We start from the raw sequence: 19,626 nt of genomic DNA, 5'->3' as shown, positions 1-19,626 counted from the left end.
TTATTACAAGTGTATATTTAATTTTTTACACACTTAACATAACTAAGAAAAATATTTACACACCCTTTCACTAAATTCCTAATTCCGCTACGAAATTTATTGCTCCACAAGTACAAACACCAAAAACTGATTGAAATTTGTCTTTAATTTCACAGAAAGCAGACGACTTTAACTTTAAAAACTCCACCGGAATGGAAGGTGTAATTATTGATATTTTTTCAAAAAAGCTTTTTGCATCTAGTGTAATTTTTGACCATACATTTAAAAAACCACCAAAGGATGTGGCGGAGCGGAAAGGCTGTTCCTCACTTAATCAGAGGTTTCGAGTTCGAGCCCTCGGTATGAAAAAGTCCTAGGTATGGAGTGCTTAATTTCCTCCAAATGGGGCCATAAGTGGCGTGAATTCAGAATAGTCGAGCTTCAATGCGGTACCAGATACCAGATAAAAAAACAAAAATAAAATAAAAAATACATTCTAAGAAATTTCAGCTCCACAAATCCAATGGGGTTTTAACCATACATTTATTACTGATAGGTTGAATCTATCACAATTGAATATATATGAGTACGTTTCACCATCTCTTAAATTTTTAATTTTGATGATGTGTTTTTCATTTCTATCGGAAACAAAATCTCTCTAAGGTAAGGTAGGGTAACATCTACGTGCATATGCTATAGTAAAAATGGTTTTTTGTAGCAATAAATATGTCAATTAACAAAGAGTGTTGAAATTTTTATCAGTAATTGTTATAGGCTCTGACGACATTTACAAAGAGTGCTAAAATGTAATTGTCACTCGCAATTGCCTCTAAAAAAATCATTTTTTTGCTAGTGACACTCAGTTTCTGGACCCCACATGTATGATTATACTGAATTTGTTCTTGTTGTTTTATTGTAAATTTGATGATGATGATTATTTTGTTTTAATGGGTACAGGGTGACAGGTGAAAAAGATGTGCAATTTAAAGTTACGTATTGTGGAATTTGCCATTCTGATCTTCATCAACTCAAGAATGAATGGGGAAATAGCAAGTACCCTATGGTGCCTGGGTAAATTAATTTGTTCATGCCAATTTTCTTTTTCTTTTTGGTTAAATAAAAATCAGATTTTTTTTAATTGTTAGATCCAAAATCATTAACCAGAATTTTCATTAACAAGATTCAAAAATATTAAGGCACAAAGAAGCTAATAGGATTCAACTATATATACATATAATTAATTTTTCGACAAAGAACATTTACTAGCTAGTTTTCCTTTTCTCTATATCTTTTCAATTTTCACATTATATTTTGGATTTGCAAGCAATCCTGATTTGGTTCTTAGTCTATATATTTGGCCATATTGAGCTCTTGATACCTCAGTAAATCCTGAGTTGTTGGGACATGTTACTCCCTCCGTCCCATTTTATAAGAGTTAGTTTGACTTGACACGGAGTTTAAGAAAGAAAGGAAGACTTTTAAAACTTAAAGTCTAAAATGAATAATAGAAATTACTGTGACTATAAATCATTTCATTACGGATAAAATGGACATTTTAAAGTTAAATGTGTCATTTTATTTGGGACGGACTAAAAAGGAAAGTAAGTCATATAAACTGCGATAGAGAGTAAAAACTAGCGGAATTTGTGTCGATTCGATCTACTCGTGAGTGTAACTAATTGTAAATATAATTGCAGGCATGAGGTTGTTGGTGTTGTAACTGAAGTAGGAAGCAAGGTGGAGAAATTTAAGGTTGGAGACAAAGTAGGTGTTGGATGTATGGTAGGATCATGTCGAAAATGTGAGAATTGTAGCGTTGATCTCGAGAATTACTGCCCTCGTCAGATTCCTACATACAACGGCTATAGCTTAGATGGAACACTCACGTTTGGAGGTTACTCCGACATGATGGTATCCGATGAGCATTTTGTAGTACGTTGGCCTGAAAACTTGTCGATGGACGCTGCTCCCCTGTTATGTGCTGGAATTACTACTTATAGTCCTTTGAAATATTTTGGACTCGATAAGCCTGGAATGCACATTGGTGTTGTTGGTCTTGGAGGGCTCGGACATATGGCTGTTAAGTTCGCTAAGGCATTCGGAACGAAAGTGACTGTCATTAGTACATCTGCTAATAAGAAGCAAGAAGCAATTGAGTGTTTGGGCGCAGACTCTTTCTTGATCAGTCGCGATCCTGAGCAGATGAAGGTGAATATAATAACTCGTTATCATTGAACTCTGTGATCATCTTATCTGAATGTTCAAATTGTTTGAGAGAACACTTTCATTTAATAAGTTGTCTTCAACACACTGTTGCCTGATTCTTTTTTCACGAGCCAAGCACGTGAAATAATTTTTTTGACAATGGTGGTATTGAGATTTTTTAACGCACAACCTTCGCCTGCTCTGGTTCTGTGTTGAAGTGTGTGACAATCTCACCTAAAAGCTTAAGTTGTTATGCCAATTTAACAAATTAAACACGAGAATGGGGGCTAACCTTTTGTTTATTTGTTTTATTTATATACGAACAGGCTGCAATGAACACATTGGATGGGATTATCGACACTGTTTCTGCGGTGCACCCTATTCTTCCATTGCTTATGTTGATGAAATCTCATGGTAAGCTTGTTATGGTTGGTGCACCAGAAAAACCGGTGGAGTTGCCCGTGTTTCCTCTACTTATGGGTAAGCAAATGCAAGATTTCAAAGCTTCCCGCACATAGTAGTAGCTTAGTGCATCGGGCAGTCTTTACTAAAGTTTGTATACATAAATTAATGTGAAAAACAGGAAGGAAGCTAGTGGCTGGAAGTTGCATAGGTGGGATGAGAGACACTCAAGAAATGTTGGATTTCACGGCAAAGCATAACATAACACCAGATATTGAAGTCGTGCCAATGGATTATGTTAACACAGCGTTGGAACGTCTTCTGAAATCAGACGTGAAATATCGTTTCGTGCTCGACGTTGGCAATACATTGAACAAGAAATGAGAATAGGAAGGGGTTCAATTATATAGCAGTGTTTCTTTGCTAATTAGATTACATTAATTTCAGAGATGATTAATCAAATGTGTTTCTTGCACTTATTAAAATAGAATAAGAATGTAACATTTTACAGTAGATATCAATGGAGACTATGCAACTTAAGTAGAACTTGATGGTTGGGGAGAAATTATTTGAGCTCCATTGGATTCCAAAGCTTCTGCAATTTATCTATTTGTCAGGAAATGGAAAATGTGATTATATTTCGAAATCATATATATATCCCTAGTGAAATATAAAAAAATGAATTTTTGCCAACCCAAAATTGTACGTACATGTTCCTTTCATAGGCAGTGTCCCCAAACTCGCTGCTGATTACTGATACGTACATCACCTATTGCCAATAGAAGAAAGAATTAGAAGAAATAATTTATATATAAACAGAGAACACAATTTCATGAGGTATATATACCTAGAAGAGTTGCCTTTGTTTCTTAGAAGAGGAGCAAGTGGCCTCTTCTTCATCTCTGCTCTTCCTTATCCCATTGTGAAGATCAGCTTCATCTTTATACAACAAACGAACTCCAAATTCCATATCTGTTTCTCCAAAATCATCATCTGTTTCTCTAATAAAATCTAACTTAATGCACCCATAGTCATTTGGTGTTTTTTCATTTGCATTTGATGCATCCCATAAGCCACCAAAAGGTACCAACAAAAAATTAATACTATCATAATCAAAATTTTCTGAATTGTTGGATAAGGCAAATTGCTGGGTCATCGACGACCTCCCATCATCACTTAAGGGAATCAAATGAGCTGTGATGCAATCAATTAGATCACCAGAATAACATACAGCAAATCCCAAGAACTTATCCGGTTCATACCAATTCTTAGGCAAATTGACTGATACACTTGTGCCCATTTCCTGATAATTGAACCAACTTGGGATATCCTCCTCCGAACTCACAAACACTCTTAGTGACAAGGAATCTGAAGAACAGATGCCATGCTGCAATGATGAGATATTCTGAAACAACAAATTACAGATAGAAGCATTGCTCCAATCTGCATATATTGTATGTAATTGTTGTGGAAATTTTGGCAGCTGTGTAAGCCTCTTGCAAAATGATAAGCTCAAGACTTGAAGAGCACCAAGTTCGGATATGCTTTGAGGCAAATGCTCAAAATTATTTCCATAGAGACACAACTCTTTCAAAGAGGATAAGGATCCAATGTCTTCTGGCAGCTGTGTAAGCCTCTTGCAATCTGATAATTCCAACCATCGAAGAGCACCAAGTTTGGATATGCTTTGAGGCAAATGCTCAAAATTATTTCCATAGAGACACAACTCTTTCAAAGAGGATAAGGATCCAATGTCTTCTGGCAGCTGTGTAAGTCTCTTGCAATTCGATAAGTCCAAGTATTCAAGAGCACCAAGCTGGGCTATGCTACGAGGCGAATGCTCAGAATTATTTCCACTGAGAAACAACACGATAAACATCCAATGTCTTCTGGCAGCTTTGTAAGTCTCTTGCAATCTGATAAGTTTAAGTATTCAAGAGCACCAAGTTTGGATATGCTTTGAGGCAAATGCTCAAAATTATTTCCGTTCAGCTTCAACTTCTCAAAATTATTTCCTTGAGATACAACTCTTTCAAAGAGGATGCACATCCAATGTATTCTGGCAGCTTTGTAAGTCTCTTGCAATCTGATAAGTTTAAGTATTCAAGAGCACCAAGTTTGGATATGCTTTGAGGCAAATGCTCAAAATTATTTCCGTTGAGCTTCAACTTTGTCAAAGAGGATAAACATCCAATGTCTTCTGGCAGCTGTGTAAGTCTCTTGCAATTTGATAAGTCCAAGTATTCAAGAGCACCAAGCTGGGATATGCTTCGAGGCAAATACTCAAAACTATTTACCCTGAGATGCAACATTTTCAAAGAGGATAAGGATCCAATGTCTTCCGGAAGTCCTCCATCTCTTATATTGCAGTAGCTGAGATCCAGATCTTCCAATGAGAGTAACCCTTGATTCACCAGAGGGAACACAAAGTACACTCTATCTTCTGATTTTCTCTTTTGAAAATCCAATGATCTAAGCTTGTTCAACCGGATGATGGAAGACGGAGGACGTGAGATTAGAGTATAGCTGGCATCAAGCTCCTCCAAGTTTTCTAAATCACCTATCTCTTCTGGCAAGCTTTCAAGTTTTGAGCAATTCGACACATCTAGCGACTTACAAATGCTGCTTGGAAGAGATACAAGGTTTTCCATGCCATTCAAAGATAATGGCAGTTCCCTTATTCCAAGGATTTCTGGAAATTTCTCTAAACTAGAGCATCTTTCTAGATTCAAAAATTCCACATTAACATATGGAAACCTCTCAAGGTTTGTACAATAAGACAAATTTAACTGCTTGAGTTCTTTGCAATCCTTGAGGGAAGGATGAACTTCTTTAAGACTCGTACATTGCTTTAGATTCAAATACTTCAAATTTGGCATCCCCTTGAAATCTGGTGTTCTCTTCAGGCTTTTGGAGCAACTTAGATTTAGCCTCCGTAGAGACGGCAATTGCTGCTATTCAAAACACAGAAAGAATGATGAAATACATTAGTTTGAGTTTATGGAATAAATAACTTATTTTATTTAAATACAAGAATAATAATTCTTGGACAAGACAAAATATAAAGTATCTCAAATAGAAAGGTACCTTTGTTTCATTCCATAAATAATGCAATGAACTACATCGAAGATCAAGATGAACAAGCATTGTGGGATTAAAATTTTCTGGCAATAACTTCCAAGGATAATCAATCCAGGCAAACCAACGCAACTCGTTGGAAAGGTACTCAATGGTGCCATCTTGGCAATTGGAGTCGGGCATCCTATTAGATACGTCTTTAGGAAATATGCCTAATATCCTAAGACTTTGCATATTTTTCATTGCGTCTTTAGGAAATATGCTAAAGCATAGTTTTTCAGAATAAGTAAACCAGATTGCTTCCACTGCCTTGGTCTCCTATAAAAAGATCATGAATCAACATGTCATGTACAATCCACTTATCAATATCATTGTTTTCTTACAAATTTTTGTCATGTTTTATATTATTTATTATTGTACTTGAAGAGCCAGCACCATCAAATAAATTTTTAGGTACAAATATTAGTTAAGAGAAATGCTTTGCGTAATTAATTTTATTTTATAATGATACATTTTTGGAGAAGTTTATTAGACTCTCAAGTTAAAAAGTTTCCCATGCTCTCATAAAACAAAAATGGTAACTGAAATAGTGTCAATAACTGTAATCTTATAAATGAAAAAAAAAATAATGATCAAGTGAATTAGTAAGGTAATTAAGTTTTGGCCCTCCTGAATTTTATTTTTTCATTTATGAATTTTTACTAATAAAAAATTACTTAGGGTAAATAAATGGGTGATATTAGCTTTTAAAAAATTATTGATTAAATTAGTATGAACAAATTAAATATTGTATAAATTTCAAGTTAATCCAAAGAATGATATAAGATTAAATATATTAAGTGGTAATTCATAACTTATTAACATGGGATAAACAAACTAGGTAGTGTGGATTTGAAACAACTTAAATGACTTGTGCATCAGTATATGAAGCTAGAGGAACAGAGTATGTATATATATATATATGTATGTTTGAAATATGAATACTATTGAATTGTTTAGCTTACTTACCATATTGCCCATCATCACATCTTTGAAACCTTTAACATTCATTATTCTGCCAGAATTTGTTTGCATTTTCACTATGTATTTGCCCATATCTTCAATCAAGTCATGCATTTCAATATCATCATATACAGAGATGAACACAAGGGATTTGTCAATTAGGACATCCAATATGTATTCAGCTTCAGATTCATTGCTCTCAAAAATTTGCATGACTTCTTCTTTATTTTCTCCTCGGAAGAAACATGCAATATCTAGAAATATCTTTTGCTCTTCGGGCTCCAATCCATCATAACTTATTTTGAGTTTTTCAACAATTTCTAAATTAGACTTTTTCTTTATTTGGTCTACAATTTTTTTCCACTTATCTACACCTTTCTTATGCAGCAAAGAACCCCACACCTTGAGGGCTAAAGGAAGGCCATTAGCCTTATTTACTACCTCCAATGAGAACTTCTCAAAACACTCATCTGGAACTTTCTTTTTGAAAGCATGTTGACTGAACAATTGCATAGCTTCATCATCAGGTAGAGTCTTCACTTCATATATTGCATCATTATTCTCTATCAATTGTCTATTTCTAGTTGTTACAATAACTCTGCTTCCATTACCAAACCAACCAACACCACCTGCTAAATACTCCAAATGATCTCTTTCATCAATGTCATCAAGCACAATCAACACCTTCATAGAACAAAGTCTGCTTTGAATCACTTTCTTCCCAGCATACTTATTATTGACACAATCATCTTTGTTTCTTAATAATTCAGAGAGAAGGATATTTTGTAAAGAATGCAGTTGATTCTTTCTTGCATTTTCTTTAACATCCCCTAGAAAACAAGCTGCTTCAAATTGATCAGATAGATTATCAAAGATGGCTGTTGCTATCGTCGTTTACCAATTCCGCCTGTTCCCCAGATTCCTACAATTCGAACATCATTGATTTCCATTTGAAGTAGGGATTCTAGTTTCTTTAAATGAGCATGTATTCCCACAACATCTTTCAAATAAGATAAAAAACGAGCACTCTTGCAAAATTTGGAAGAAATGTGGTCGACGATCTGCTCAATTTCCTTTGATTGATCAATCCTACATAAATTAGAGATTGATTGTTGACAATGTGAGGAAGTCAAGTATTAGAAAGTATTTTTCATACTTTTAATGTTCAAGAGCGTATTAAATAGGAAACATTATAGTTCAGGGTAATATATAGAAACACATTGTTATTTTTTTTCATCAAAAGCAATTATTTGTTTCCAACTCACCCGTCATGAATATGATGTCCTTTTAGATCTGCGGCAGCAGTTAGGGCATTCCTCCATCCTTGAACCTTCCGCATCCCCTCAACATCATCCTTATACCTTGATTCGTGTTTGGCAAATGCTTCTGCAAAGCTCTCACTTTGGTTTCGAACATGTGATGGATCCACATAATAGAAGACCGGTATAACTGTTTGTCCATTTTCTTTCTCCTTGCATTCCATCATCTTCACTAGTTCATTCAAGCACCACCTTGACGTAGCATAATTCTTTGAGAAAACGATTACAGCAACTTGAGACTCTTCTATCGCTTGCACGAGTTCTTTTGAGATGGAATCGCCATCCTCTAGCCTTTCTTCATCTAGAAAGGTGAATATTCCCCTTATTTTCAAGCCTTTGTGCAAGTGACTCGTAAAATTATTCCGGGTATCAACTCCTCTGAAACTTAGAAAGACATCGTACTTCCATCGAGGACAGTTTTGTGAATTACTCGCAAAAGAAGAAGAAGATGATGCCATAGATTCAATTAATTATCTGAAAAGAAAAAGTAAAGTGTATGGATCGGATGAGATCAATTGATGAACAAATTAGTTATATAGAGGAAAGAAGAAATAAACATTCCAGTCTATGGTTATGGACCCACTATCCATCTACACAAAGAAAAATTGGACCACATTACTATTACGAACAAATAATACAAATTTCATTAGTTTAGAGTCTAATTACGTATTTTTATTTTAGTTTTTAAAATTATCTTTCAAACTATAATTTTACTTCGCCAGATAAATTCATCTGGGCACTCAAATACATGTATCTCCAATATATGCGGGTCAAATTTGTTGTAATTTGTTCCAATTACATTGTACATTCAAGTGTGACACGTATGTATCTGAGATACACTGACTCTCTTTCTCACACTCTCTCTATGTATTTGTATTTCATAATATATCTAGTATTAAGAAAAATATGTGTATCTAGTATCAAAAGATATATGTTGACTTTCTTGCTCGCCTCTCTCCTCTCTCGCTCGTTTCTCTCCCTCTTTCGTTGGCCTCTCTCAATTTGTTACTAGTATTTATGGTAGAAATGTTTGTGTAATTAGATAGTTTTCTCCTACTATTTTTGATGGATTTTTACCTTTCATCACAATGAACGGATGAAGTCAAGTCGCATTGTCGTTGACAAAGAAATTGCCCTTCTTTTTCTTTGCACTAGTATGTGCTTGTACTTCAATTTTTAGTGGTCCATTGTGTGGATACCCATTAGAGTTTCCAAGAAATTTCCTACATTTATTGCTTTTGACTGGTTGTTTATATTCAATGCAATGAAGTCTAGTCTTCATGTTTTATTGGTAAAAAATTTGGAAGACGGGGTCTACTCCAGTTGAACTATTGCTATGGGTTCCACAGCAATATGAACACAGTGGACATCTCAAACTATAAGTGCATGAACGTACAAAGAAAGGCTATTTCTTGAAAAATATCTCCGTTGAATCAAATTATTGTGAGTTAGTTCTACTTAATATTATGTATCCGCATAGATGCCTGACTTAATTCAGATTCGTGTCGAGAGGTTTTACATCGAGGGTAAAAAACCTCCTAACAAGGACTAGTCAATAATCAAGGCACAAACTCAAAATATTTAATTAAGAATGAAGAAATAATTATGACTCTATCATAATTATTGTTATTGTTCGATCGCTCATTTAATAATTGTAATTAACTAATAATTCTTTTTATTTATGGTTATGGACTCACCGTAAGAAAAATTGGACCATATCTCTGCTTTTGATTGATTATAATTTGGAAAAAATTGTAATTAACTAATTTTTCTATTTCAATTTATATGATTCACTTTTTTTTTAATCGGTTTCAAAAAGAATAACGGATAAGAAACAAACGATATACACTCTATAGTCAACTGGTAAATTTCCATAGTAAGTAGTAGGAAATTTCTTCACGCCTTCCACACATTTATATTTGATTGTGACATGGATTAAAGTGCTGACAATTGTGCATGAACTTGACAAATTCCAACAAAAATTGTAAAAAGTCACCCAACCTCGAAATACACAGTGGCACAACTAAAAAGAAATAAAGGTGTGGGAGCCATTCGCCTTACAAGGGTCACGCGTGCCTTCCATTTTACATTGTTAACCGCGTTAATATTTTTTTGTTGTCATTTTGGAATTTCGGCAAAAAAATAAACTTGCTCTCTCTGGACTACAAAATGGACTGCTAAAAGTACAAGCGGATGAAGCTTCAAAGAAAAAGAGTCCCAAATGAGAAGAAACAAAATTTTAGGAGAAGTTAAATGGAATTATTGTAATGGGCGGAGCCACTTAAGGTGAAGGGTGGTTTGGTGCACACACATCGCTAGAAAATTATGTGGTACATCGAGATTAAATATTACTCTATTATTACAAGTGTATATTTAATTTTTTACACACTTAACATAACTAAGAAAAATATTTACACACCCTTTCACTAAATTCCTAATTCCGCTACGAAATTTATTGCTCCACAAGTACAAACACCAAAAACTGATTGAAATTTGTCTTTAATTTCACAGAAAGCAGACGACTTTAACTTTAAAAACTCCACCGGAATGGAAGGTGTAATTATTGATATTTTTTCAAAAAAGCTTTTTGCATCTAGTGTAATTTTTGACCATACATTTAAAAAACCACCAAAGATCAGAGGTTTTGGGTTCAAGCCCTCTATATGAAAAAGTCCTAGGTATCGAGTGCTTAATTTCCTCCAAATGGGGCCTTAAGTGACGCGAATTCAGAATAGTCGAGCTCCAATGCGGTACCAAATACCAAATAAAAAAACAAAAATAAAATAAAAAATACATTCTAAGAAATTTCAGCTTCACAAATCCAATGGGGTTTTAACCATACATTTATTACTGATAGGTTGAATCTATCACAATTGAATATATATGAGTACTTTCACCATCTCTTAAATTTCTATGACTTAAAATTTGGTACAAAATTATTAATTAGTAAGACAATATGTAATTATTTTAAACTATAAAGTGAATTAGTATTTAGGGTAGAAACTATAAACTATAAAGTGAATTAAACTTGACTTCGCAATGAATTTATGAAGTCAAGTCATGTTGTCAGTGACATAAAAATTATCCTTATTTTTTCTTTGCACCTTTATTTGCTTGTACTTTTAGTGGTCCATTGTGTGCATATTGCATTGAAGTTTTCAATAAATTTCCTACTTACTTCTAATAATGTACATATTTATTAAAATAACTCTTTTGACCGGTTATATATCTTCTATACAATGAAGTCTACTCTTCATGCTTGGCCAGTTATAAAGAAATTGCTAGGACATTATCCTACAGTTTCAAATAAACAAGGCCCACAATTTGTTAGGTAAAATTTCATTTTACGTCTTTATATTTAGATTATTTTTATTCATTTAATTTATTTTCGACCGAGAAATGTTTTGATTCTAAGGTGAGTTTTAATGGATATCAATAAAATTGGTATGATGTTTCAAATTAAAATTTTATCTAAGACAATATCTTATTAGGATTGGTAAGGTACTGTTAGACACTTTGTCTAGTGATAGATTTGCTATAAAAAAAAAAGAGGTGATTTAGTTCCTTTTGCCAGCAAGATGAATAATTTTTTTTAAAAGAAGAGAAAATTCAATATCATAATTCAATGTTTCTGATAGCAAAAGATATGTATGTTCATCTCTTTTGACAACTCTGATTCTAATTCACACAACTCCAGTGGAATACGTTTGATTCCTGGAAATAGTTCCCTTTGCTCCGTTAGCTGGTGTAAGAGAGATGTCGTGGCACCTTTACTAATATATAAGACAATGGATTATTGCATACACAAGTTCTTTCGCGATTCTCTTTCTCAGGCAGAGGAAATATGTGCCCTTCATATGCAGTGTTACGCGAAACTCCAAGTTAAATGTGCCCTTCATACACGTTACCTATTGCTTTCATAAAGATTGAAGTCAACAAGCTGGAAAACAGACAGCTCCTTAGATTTCAGTAGTTAAACGTAATTAAATACTGAGAGTTGTGCACTCCTTACTGTATCGTTGCCGCTCGATGAGTCCCTTCTCTGTTGTCAACATCCACGACTCCAACGATATTCAATACCTTCATATACATAATTTTTTGTCAGATAAAATATATAATAATAACTTGTGAGCTACTCAATCTTGTGACAAAAGAAACCGATGATCTGTGTGACCTAATCTAATGTTACATTAGCTACTTAAAAATTTCCAGGCATACTCCATACAGACATTTTCCCTTTCTCACTTTCTCCCTTGAAGATTGTATCGAATGAGGAGTTGATTAAGAACAGCTCTACATACTATGACTAATCTTGTTGCTTCAGATTCACATTTTACTTCAAAAGAAGTATAAGAGAACTGAAAGAGATCACGAGGGAGACGAACCTCAACTTCACAGCCTCTTTGAGAGAGCATCAAAATGAGTTTTAAAGCCATGGATCAGTTGCTGATAAGTTTGTTGTTGATAAGGCTCATATCCAGCATATTGCTGATAATATTGCTGATAATGTTGCTGATACCACTGCTCTGAAGTAGGCACACCAGCTGAAGCAGTAGCAAGAGCCTGAGAGCTGGCATTTGTTTACTGATTGGGATCATGTCCATTAAGCAGAGAAGCAGTGCAATCAGACAAGGAACCTTCCCATGTGCATCCACTTCTGTGATAGAGATAAACGCACTTTAACTCTGCCTATGCTTTCAGCAAGTGTCTTGTCCGACTCAATAAGGGCCTGTGAGGAAAAGTAAATGCAACACATTCAAAATACCGCGAGTAGCAAAAGCATCAGCAATTATCTGAAGGACAATGTACTACAGGGAGCTCACTTTAGAGTCTGCTTCAGTCACCAAGTATCCACCATAAGGACAGGCTCGGCTCCAATTGGCAACATGTGCCAGACAAGCAGTAGAGATGAGTGCACTGTGATTGGACGGCTTCATTAGGAAATACGAGTGTGCGATAAACAGGACAGAAATACTCTCCAGGATAGGTATGGATATCGATTATGCATTCAATATCAAAACCCATTGCAACTCAGGAGTAAGATGTCAGTTTCCACCACACATCAATGCAATTATGCTTCTGGTAGATGAAAGTTGCTCTTGATGTGCAAACTGCAAAGCTCATCAATGCAATTTGTTTATCCTTTGGGAATTACACTTAGCCTTTTCTCTGTGAACTTACAACACCTACAAATGATAATCCAGTGAAATCTTTATATCGGTTGGGTACATCTACAGAAAGACGAAATTCAAATAGAATGAATTATTGCATACACAAGTTCTTTCATGAATCTCTCGGTTTTGTTCTCCGTTTCCCAGTTTTCTCTGCAAAAGTAATCCAAAACCAGAATAAAACTTGTTATAACCACTTATAAGTAATTAAAATATTGATGTTAGTAAGACAAGAGGTAATCACATATTCCTAATCCAAAACGATCACAACATGTCTAATCATGAATTATTGCATTTCATCTTTGAGCAAAGGGCTTAAAAATCTAGCATTCAAAGTTTAGCAAGAAATCAAAAATGTCATGACTCATTATCTCACCACAGAAAGTGGATCTGCTGTCATTTATCTCATATAATAGACAAGTTAATACAAAGACTCTTGGTGGTTATACGATTTTTTTTTTGTATTTGGGAACTCTTTTCTTTTTGGTCTGTTCCAAGAAAAAAATGACACTTTCCTGTATTTGGGAACTGTTCTAACTTTAAAAGTGGCATGCTTTCATGGGAATAAGGGTAGGACTAACCGCAACTTCACCTCGTAAGAGTAGCACCCCGATGTTTTGGCAAAGTTATCTTGCCATTCATCTGCAATTTATCTATTTGTCAGAAAATGAAAAAGGTGATTATATTTCGAAATGAAATTCAATAAGAATGAATTTTTGCATACCCAAGTTGTTTCTTAGAAAACATGTTCCCAGTTTGTTTTAACAAACTAATCCAAAATGATGAATTAGTGAGGGGATTTAAACTCACTGCTGATATGTACATCACCCATTGCCAATAGGGAAAAGAATAAGAAGATATATAAACAACAACAACAACAACAACATACCCAGTGAAATCCCACTAGGTGGGGTCTGGGGAGGGTAGAGTGTACGCAGAACTTACCACTACCTCGTGGAGGTAGAGAGGCTGTTTCCGGGAGACCCTCAGCTCAAGAACAACAAATCTAAGAAGATATATAAACAGAGAACACAATTTCATGAGTTATATAGCTACCTATATTTAATCTATAATCCGGGCTTGTGGGAAAGAGTGGCACTTGTACTTGTGACCTTTGTTTCTTAGAAGAGGAGCAACTTGCCTCTTTTTCATATCTGCTCTTCCTTATCTCAATGTGAAGCTCAGCTTCATCTTTATAAAACAAATGAACTCCAAAATCCTTCTTTTCTCCAGAGGAATATAACCTAATGCTCCCATAGTCATTTGGTGTTTTTCCATTTGCAATAGATGCATCCCATAAGCCACCAAGAGGTACCAACAAAAAATGAATATCTCATTCATCAGAATATTTTGAATGGTTGGATAAGGCAAATTTCTGGGTCATCGGCGACATCCCATCATCACATAAGGGAATCAAATGAGCTGTGATGTCATCAATTAATTCGTCATAGTAACATACAGCAAATCCCAAGAAGTTGTCTGATGCATATCAATTCTCAGGCAAATTGACAGATACACTTGTATCCATTCCTTGATGGTGAAACCAACTTGGAATATTCCATGTCAACACCCTGCTCGTAAACACTCTTAGTGACAAGGAATCTGAAACAGAGATGTCATGCAGCAATAATGAGATATTCTGAAACAATGAATTACAGATTCGATCATTGCTCCAATCTGCATATATTGTATGTAATTGTTGTGGAAATTCTGGCAGTTGTGTAAGCCTGTTGCAATCCGACAAGTCCAAGGTTTGAAGAGCACCAAGTTGGACTATGCTTTGAGGCAAATACTCAAAATTATTTCCACTGAGATTCATCTCTTTCAAAGAGGATAAGCATCCAATGTCTTCTGGAAGTACTCCATCTGTTAAATTGCAGTAACTGAGATTCAGAATTTCCAATGAGTGTAACCCTTCATTCATCTGAGGGAACACAAAGAACAATCCATCTTCTGATTTTACTTTTGCAAAATTCAATAATTTAAGCTTGTTCAACCGGACGATGGAAGACGGAGGTCGTGAGATTAGAGTATAGTTGGCATCAAGCTGCTCCAATTTTCCTAAATCACCTATCTCTTCTGGCAAGCTTTCAAGTTTTGCGCAGTTCGACACATCTAGCTTCACCAAACCTTTCAACTTACAAATGCTGCTTGGAAGAGCTACAAGATATTTCATGCCACTCAAATGTAGCTCTGTAAGATGAGCTTGGGGATGAATGATACATAATGGCAGTTCCCTTATCCCAGAGTCTGACATCTTAATCTCTAACTCCGGCTTCATTCTTCTGTGGATTTCTGGAAATTTCTTTAAACTATAGCAGAAGCTTAGATTCAGAGATTCAAGAGATTCCACATTAACGTATGGAAACCTCTCAAGTGTTGTACAAAAAGACAAATTCAACAGGATGAGTTTTCTGGAACACCCCAAGGAATGGTGAACCTCTTCAAGATTCGTACATTCCCCTAGATACAAATACTCCAAATTTGGCATCCCCTTGAAATCTGGTGTTCTCTTCAGGCTTTTGGAGCAACTTAGATTTAGCCTCCGTAGAGACGGCAATTGCTGCTATTCAAAACACACAAAGATTGATGAAAAATCACTAGAGTACGTAGTAAACACCATTTTTTAGATTATTTAGGGAGGACATGGGAACAAAGAAATTTAGGAAAGATACAAGTGTTAATTTTTACTGCTTTCTACTTGGTGTAAAGATTGAAGTTTGAATAAAGAAGATGTTGGTTGTTGACAAAAAAAAAAGATCGAGCTGAAATTGGAGAGATTAAAATGCACTGAATTAACATATTGGTGTTTACCTTTTGTAACCATAATTTAAATTCCAATTTAAGAAAATAAAAAAATAATTTCTTGATCTTGAAGTGAAAAGTCATTAAACATCAAACCAACCAAATAAACATATATTTAAGATGACTCACTCAATATATATTCTATGAAAAAATACAATTTAATTTCTTTCAATTATATTGATCCCATAAAAGCAAAATTATTATTTACAAATGGAAAGTATGGATAGATAAATTCTAGAAGATATAAAGTGGATTGCAATTCATACATTTAACATGAGAATATACATTGCATCAATGCAAAAAAAGAATATTAAAATGGGTTGAATTGGAGATTTAATTTCGCTCAATTGAAAATCCTTTTAAAATGGGTTAAAGCTTGGATGGGTTGAGATCAATCCAATTTTTAATTAGGGAAAATTGTGCATAATGGCAAACTTTTTTTTAAAATAAATAATATAGCTATAGTTTAATTTAATTCCTCATAGTAATAAGTAACTACAGCTTCATTTTTTTTGCTATTATTGGGTCCCACTAAAAAATTAGTTTGGGAAAAACGGAAGTTATTTATACAAGGGAGTCTATACAATTCATCTCTTTTTCTCTCTCTCTTAGACCCTTCAAATTCTCCTACAATTTCTCCATAAAATCAGTTTTGAATTTCAAATATTCTTCATTGCACTCTCAATCAACCGTGGATTCAAAAATTTCAGGTACCGCCAAAAAGTGTATAATCGATTTGCTTTTAAGCTTCTTTTTTTTTTTTTTTCAATTTTTAAAGTTTTTCATGAAATTTCTCATCAAGTAATCTTGCATACAGTTGTTGAACGTATACAATGGATGATCACACTCCAGCAACAAGATTGACAAGAGGTATGCATTTGCATGGCCAAAAATTTGATGAAAAACCATCCTTTTCTTTGGGTCTAACTCAGGAATTTGGGGAGGTTGCAGGTTCAATAGACAGATCTAAAGCTATTGGAGAAGTTAGATCTAAATATAAGAATGACCCAATTAGATTGAAAGGAATCAGTGGAAAAGCAAAGAAAATTGGCGTAATGATTGATTACTTATAAGAGGTCAGGGTGATGCGCGCTAGTTCGACAAAGAAGAGGAAATGATCAAAAGAAATTGATCCTTCTGATGAACATGGAGAGTCTATCGAAGAGGTGATTTCTGCCGATTTGGAGCAAGTCGAACATGAAGAAGTTCAGGTATTTTCAGTATTTTGCATGTTTTAAAATTGTATAGTAAGTCTTATAGTTAGTTTTTCTTATAGATTTATGTAATTTATATGGTTGTTTATACAGATCGGTATATTTACCAATTAGATTTTTTATACAAAGTTATTGTATAATTAACAATAGATAATATAAGAAGCTTACTATATATACACTTTAATCAATAATACATTTAAAATTTTCTGTATAATATTTAATAGCTTGTATATATATACAAAAAAAACATGTTTATAAAGCATGAAAGTTGTTCTCTTTATATGTGTGTTTATACAAATATGTTTTTTATAGCAATTAATTATAATTGATCTTATACAATTTTATGTTTGTAAATGTTTTCAACTATATATGTTTGATCTTATACAATTTCAGTTATACATGTTTGATCATAATTTCAGTTATACAATTTTATGTGTGCCTTTTGCTTTTATACATTAATATGCAAGTAAAGCTGTATATGCATTTCTTTTCAGGGTGTTAAATTTTCAGGCAAAAGAACGTCAACACGTACACCTCACATGCAATGTTATACAAATGTTGAGGTAATGGATGTTTTAGCTGGAAAACTATCTGAAACTCAGTATAGACATTTCGATGGAACCACATGTTTTGCTCAGTTGAGTAGCATTCGTAGATGTCATGTACAAGCCCAGCTTATTAGGTGCATGTTTTTGAGGGAGATTGTCAGTAGTTCTAAAGATGCAATTATGATACATGTAAATGGCACATCTCTTCGTTTCACTATAAGGGACTTTGCTATTATATCTGGGTTAAAATGTTGAGATAATGAGTCTGATTTTGCGTTTAATACTGAAGAACCAAATAAGATTATTCATCAGTATTTTGATGTTGATAATTTTAATAACAAAGTGTGGGGTGATAACGATGATGATGCGCTGAAGTTTGCTGCTTTGTTCTTCATTCATACATTTATTCTTTCTGAAGAACCAACAACTACAATAATTGATAGGAAAGATTTTGATTTAGTTGAGTCGGGCAGATATATGGACTATCTATGGGGTAAAAAGGCTTTTGATTTACTGATTCAACATTTGCATACCAAGATTAAACATGATGGAAAGTATTACAGGTTATATGGTTTTCCACTTGCTCTGCAAGTTTGGTTTTATGAATGTTGTTTGGACTTTGATAATGAAATTATTGTAAAATGTCTGACCACATTCCTAGAATCCTCAACTGGAAGACGAAAAAGGATTTTCCTCGTCTAGATTACTTTGCTAAGGGCATGTTTCGAGACGATAATAATCCAGTAGGCATTACTGTTCGTAAACATCTATATCAATTATAATTACATAAATAACTTTATATATATTTATACAATTGCATAATCATATAGTCGCACCAGTTTATATATACAGATTACATCATATTTGAATAGTTTATAAATGTATATGTGAAGTTAAACACGTTTATATTTTGCAGCTTATTTTTCAGAATATAAGTGCAACTCCAATGGAAAATTTGATTCTTGATTTGCCTCTTGAGTATGTTGAACCAGATGCAACTCCAACACATATAGCAGCTGCAATTAATTCGGATGATGATTTTCAGGATCCTCCTTGTCCGGACAATAACAAAGGGAAAGAAAAAGTACAAATTCGAGCAGCCTTTTTCAACATGACATACACTCTAACACCCATGTCATTGTGTATCAACATTGGGGTGTTACTTTCTCCAACCTTGTACTCAATTTTCAGCTTTTTGACCTTTATATCAACCCTAAGTTGATTTGCAATAACGTTATAAAACTCTTGGTATGACGCATTTTCTTTAACAACCACACCCTCAAGTGTTAATCAATGTACTTAGTGTCATCTAACCATCTACCAGAATGCATAACCAAAACAGCTAACGAAGCCATTACTGTTACATATACATATAAAATCCGTCAATTAATAAGAATTATATTTATACAACACTTTAAAAATATAAATTTCTATACTTATACAATTAAATGCCATGTGGTAAGGTCATAATTGATCCCTTTCCATTTTCATATAAATTCCATGTGCATGGTAAAGGTCAAAATGACATGGTGTAACATCCGACAATTTGAAATAGCTAAGAAGAGGCTTAGAATTAGAAAATTTTCAGTTTTTGGAAAGGATTTGAAAATTTGGAAAATTTGGCTAAGTATGGAAATCAGTGATTTTTGGCCAACTTTGAACAGTCATAACTTCCAGCTCAGGATGAGTTAGAAGTAGTTCCGGTTATGGTTGTAAAATTCATGGAACGATCTTTCCAACGCCACCGAGTTTTCTCAATTCCGAGTTCGTATGAGCGAGTTATGGCCTTTGAAAGTTGGGCAGTTGACAAGGAAATCCGTCCGGGAATCATTAAGGGCATTTTGGTCTTTTCCCTAGCTATTTCTTTTGAGGATGTATTGTTGTATAGGGCTGATCTTTGGAT

The 19,626-nt window shown here is 34.2% G+C and overlaps 2 protein-coding genes, 1 long non-coding RNA gene and 1 pseudogene across 4 annotated transcripts in view; 1 reads left to right on the top strand and 3 right to left on the bottom strand.

The window, feature by feature from the left end:
- The window catches only part of LOC102600145 (8-hydroxygeraniol dehydrogenase-like), a 32,643-nt gene extending 29,567 nt beyond the window's left edge, over nucleotides 1–3,076 (top strand). The window contains exons 2-5 of the mRNA XM_006367119.2: nucleotides 937–1,050; nucleotides 1,677–2,187; nucleotides 2,511–2,664; nucleotides 2,768–3,076. Of these exons, the coding sequence (XP_006367181.2) occupies nucleotides 937–1,050; nucleotides 1,677–2,187; nucleotides 2,511–2,664; nucleotides 2,768–2,970 (982 nt within the window). The 3' untranslated portion in view covers nucleotides 2,971–3,076. The remainder of the gene's footprint in view (nucleotides 1–936; nucleotides 1,051–1,676; nucleotides 2,188–2,510; nucleotides 2,665–2,767) is intronic.
- Nucleotides 2,968–8,561, bottom strand: LOC102595209 (TMV resistance protein N-like; annotated as a pseudogene).
- Nucleotides 2,968–19,626, bottom strand: part of LOC102595873 (TMV resistance protein N-like) — a 39,708-nt gene continuing 23,049 nt past the window's right edge. For both annotated transcript variants that reach the window (XR_001472450.1, XM_015305283.1), the window contains exon 3: nucleotides 2,968–3,192. The gene's annotated coding sequence lies outside the window, so the exon portion shown is untranslated. The remainder of the gene's footprint in view (nucleotides 3,193–19,626) is intronic.
- The window catches only part of LOC107058974 (uncharacterized), a 41,203-nt gene continuing 37,024 nt past the window's right edge, over nucleotides 15,448–19,626 (bottom strand). Inside the window, exon 2 of the long non-coding RNA XR_001472451.1 lies at nucleotides 15,448–15,719. This is a non-coding gene — a long non-coding RNA (uncharacterized lncRNA). The remainder of the gene's footprint in view (nucleotides 15,720–19,626) is intronic.

The sequence above is a fragment of the Solanum tuberosum genome, unplaced genomic scaffold (genome assembly GCF_000226075.1).
Source record: "Solanum tuberosum cultivar DM 1-3 516 R44 unplaced genomic scaffold, SolTub_3.0 scf00734, whole genome shotgun sequence".
Taxonomy (NCBI): Eukaryota; Viridiplantae; Streptophyta; class Magnoliopsida; order Solanales; family Solanaceae; genus Solanum; species Solanum tuberosum.
The sequence above is the reverse complement of the archived record's forward strand: the minus strand, read 5'-3'. Positions and strand labels throughout refer to the sequence as shown.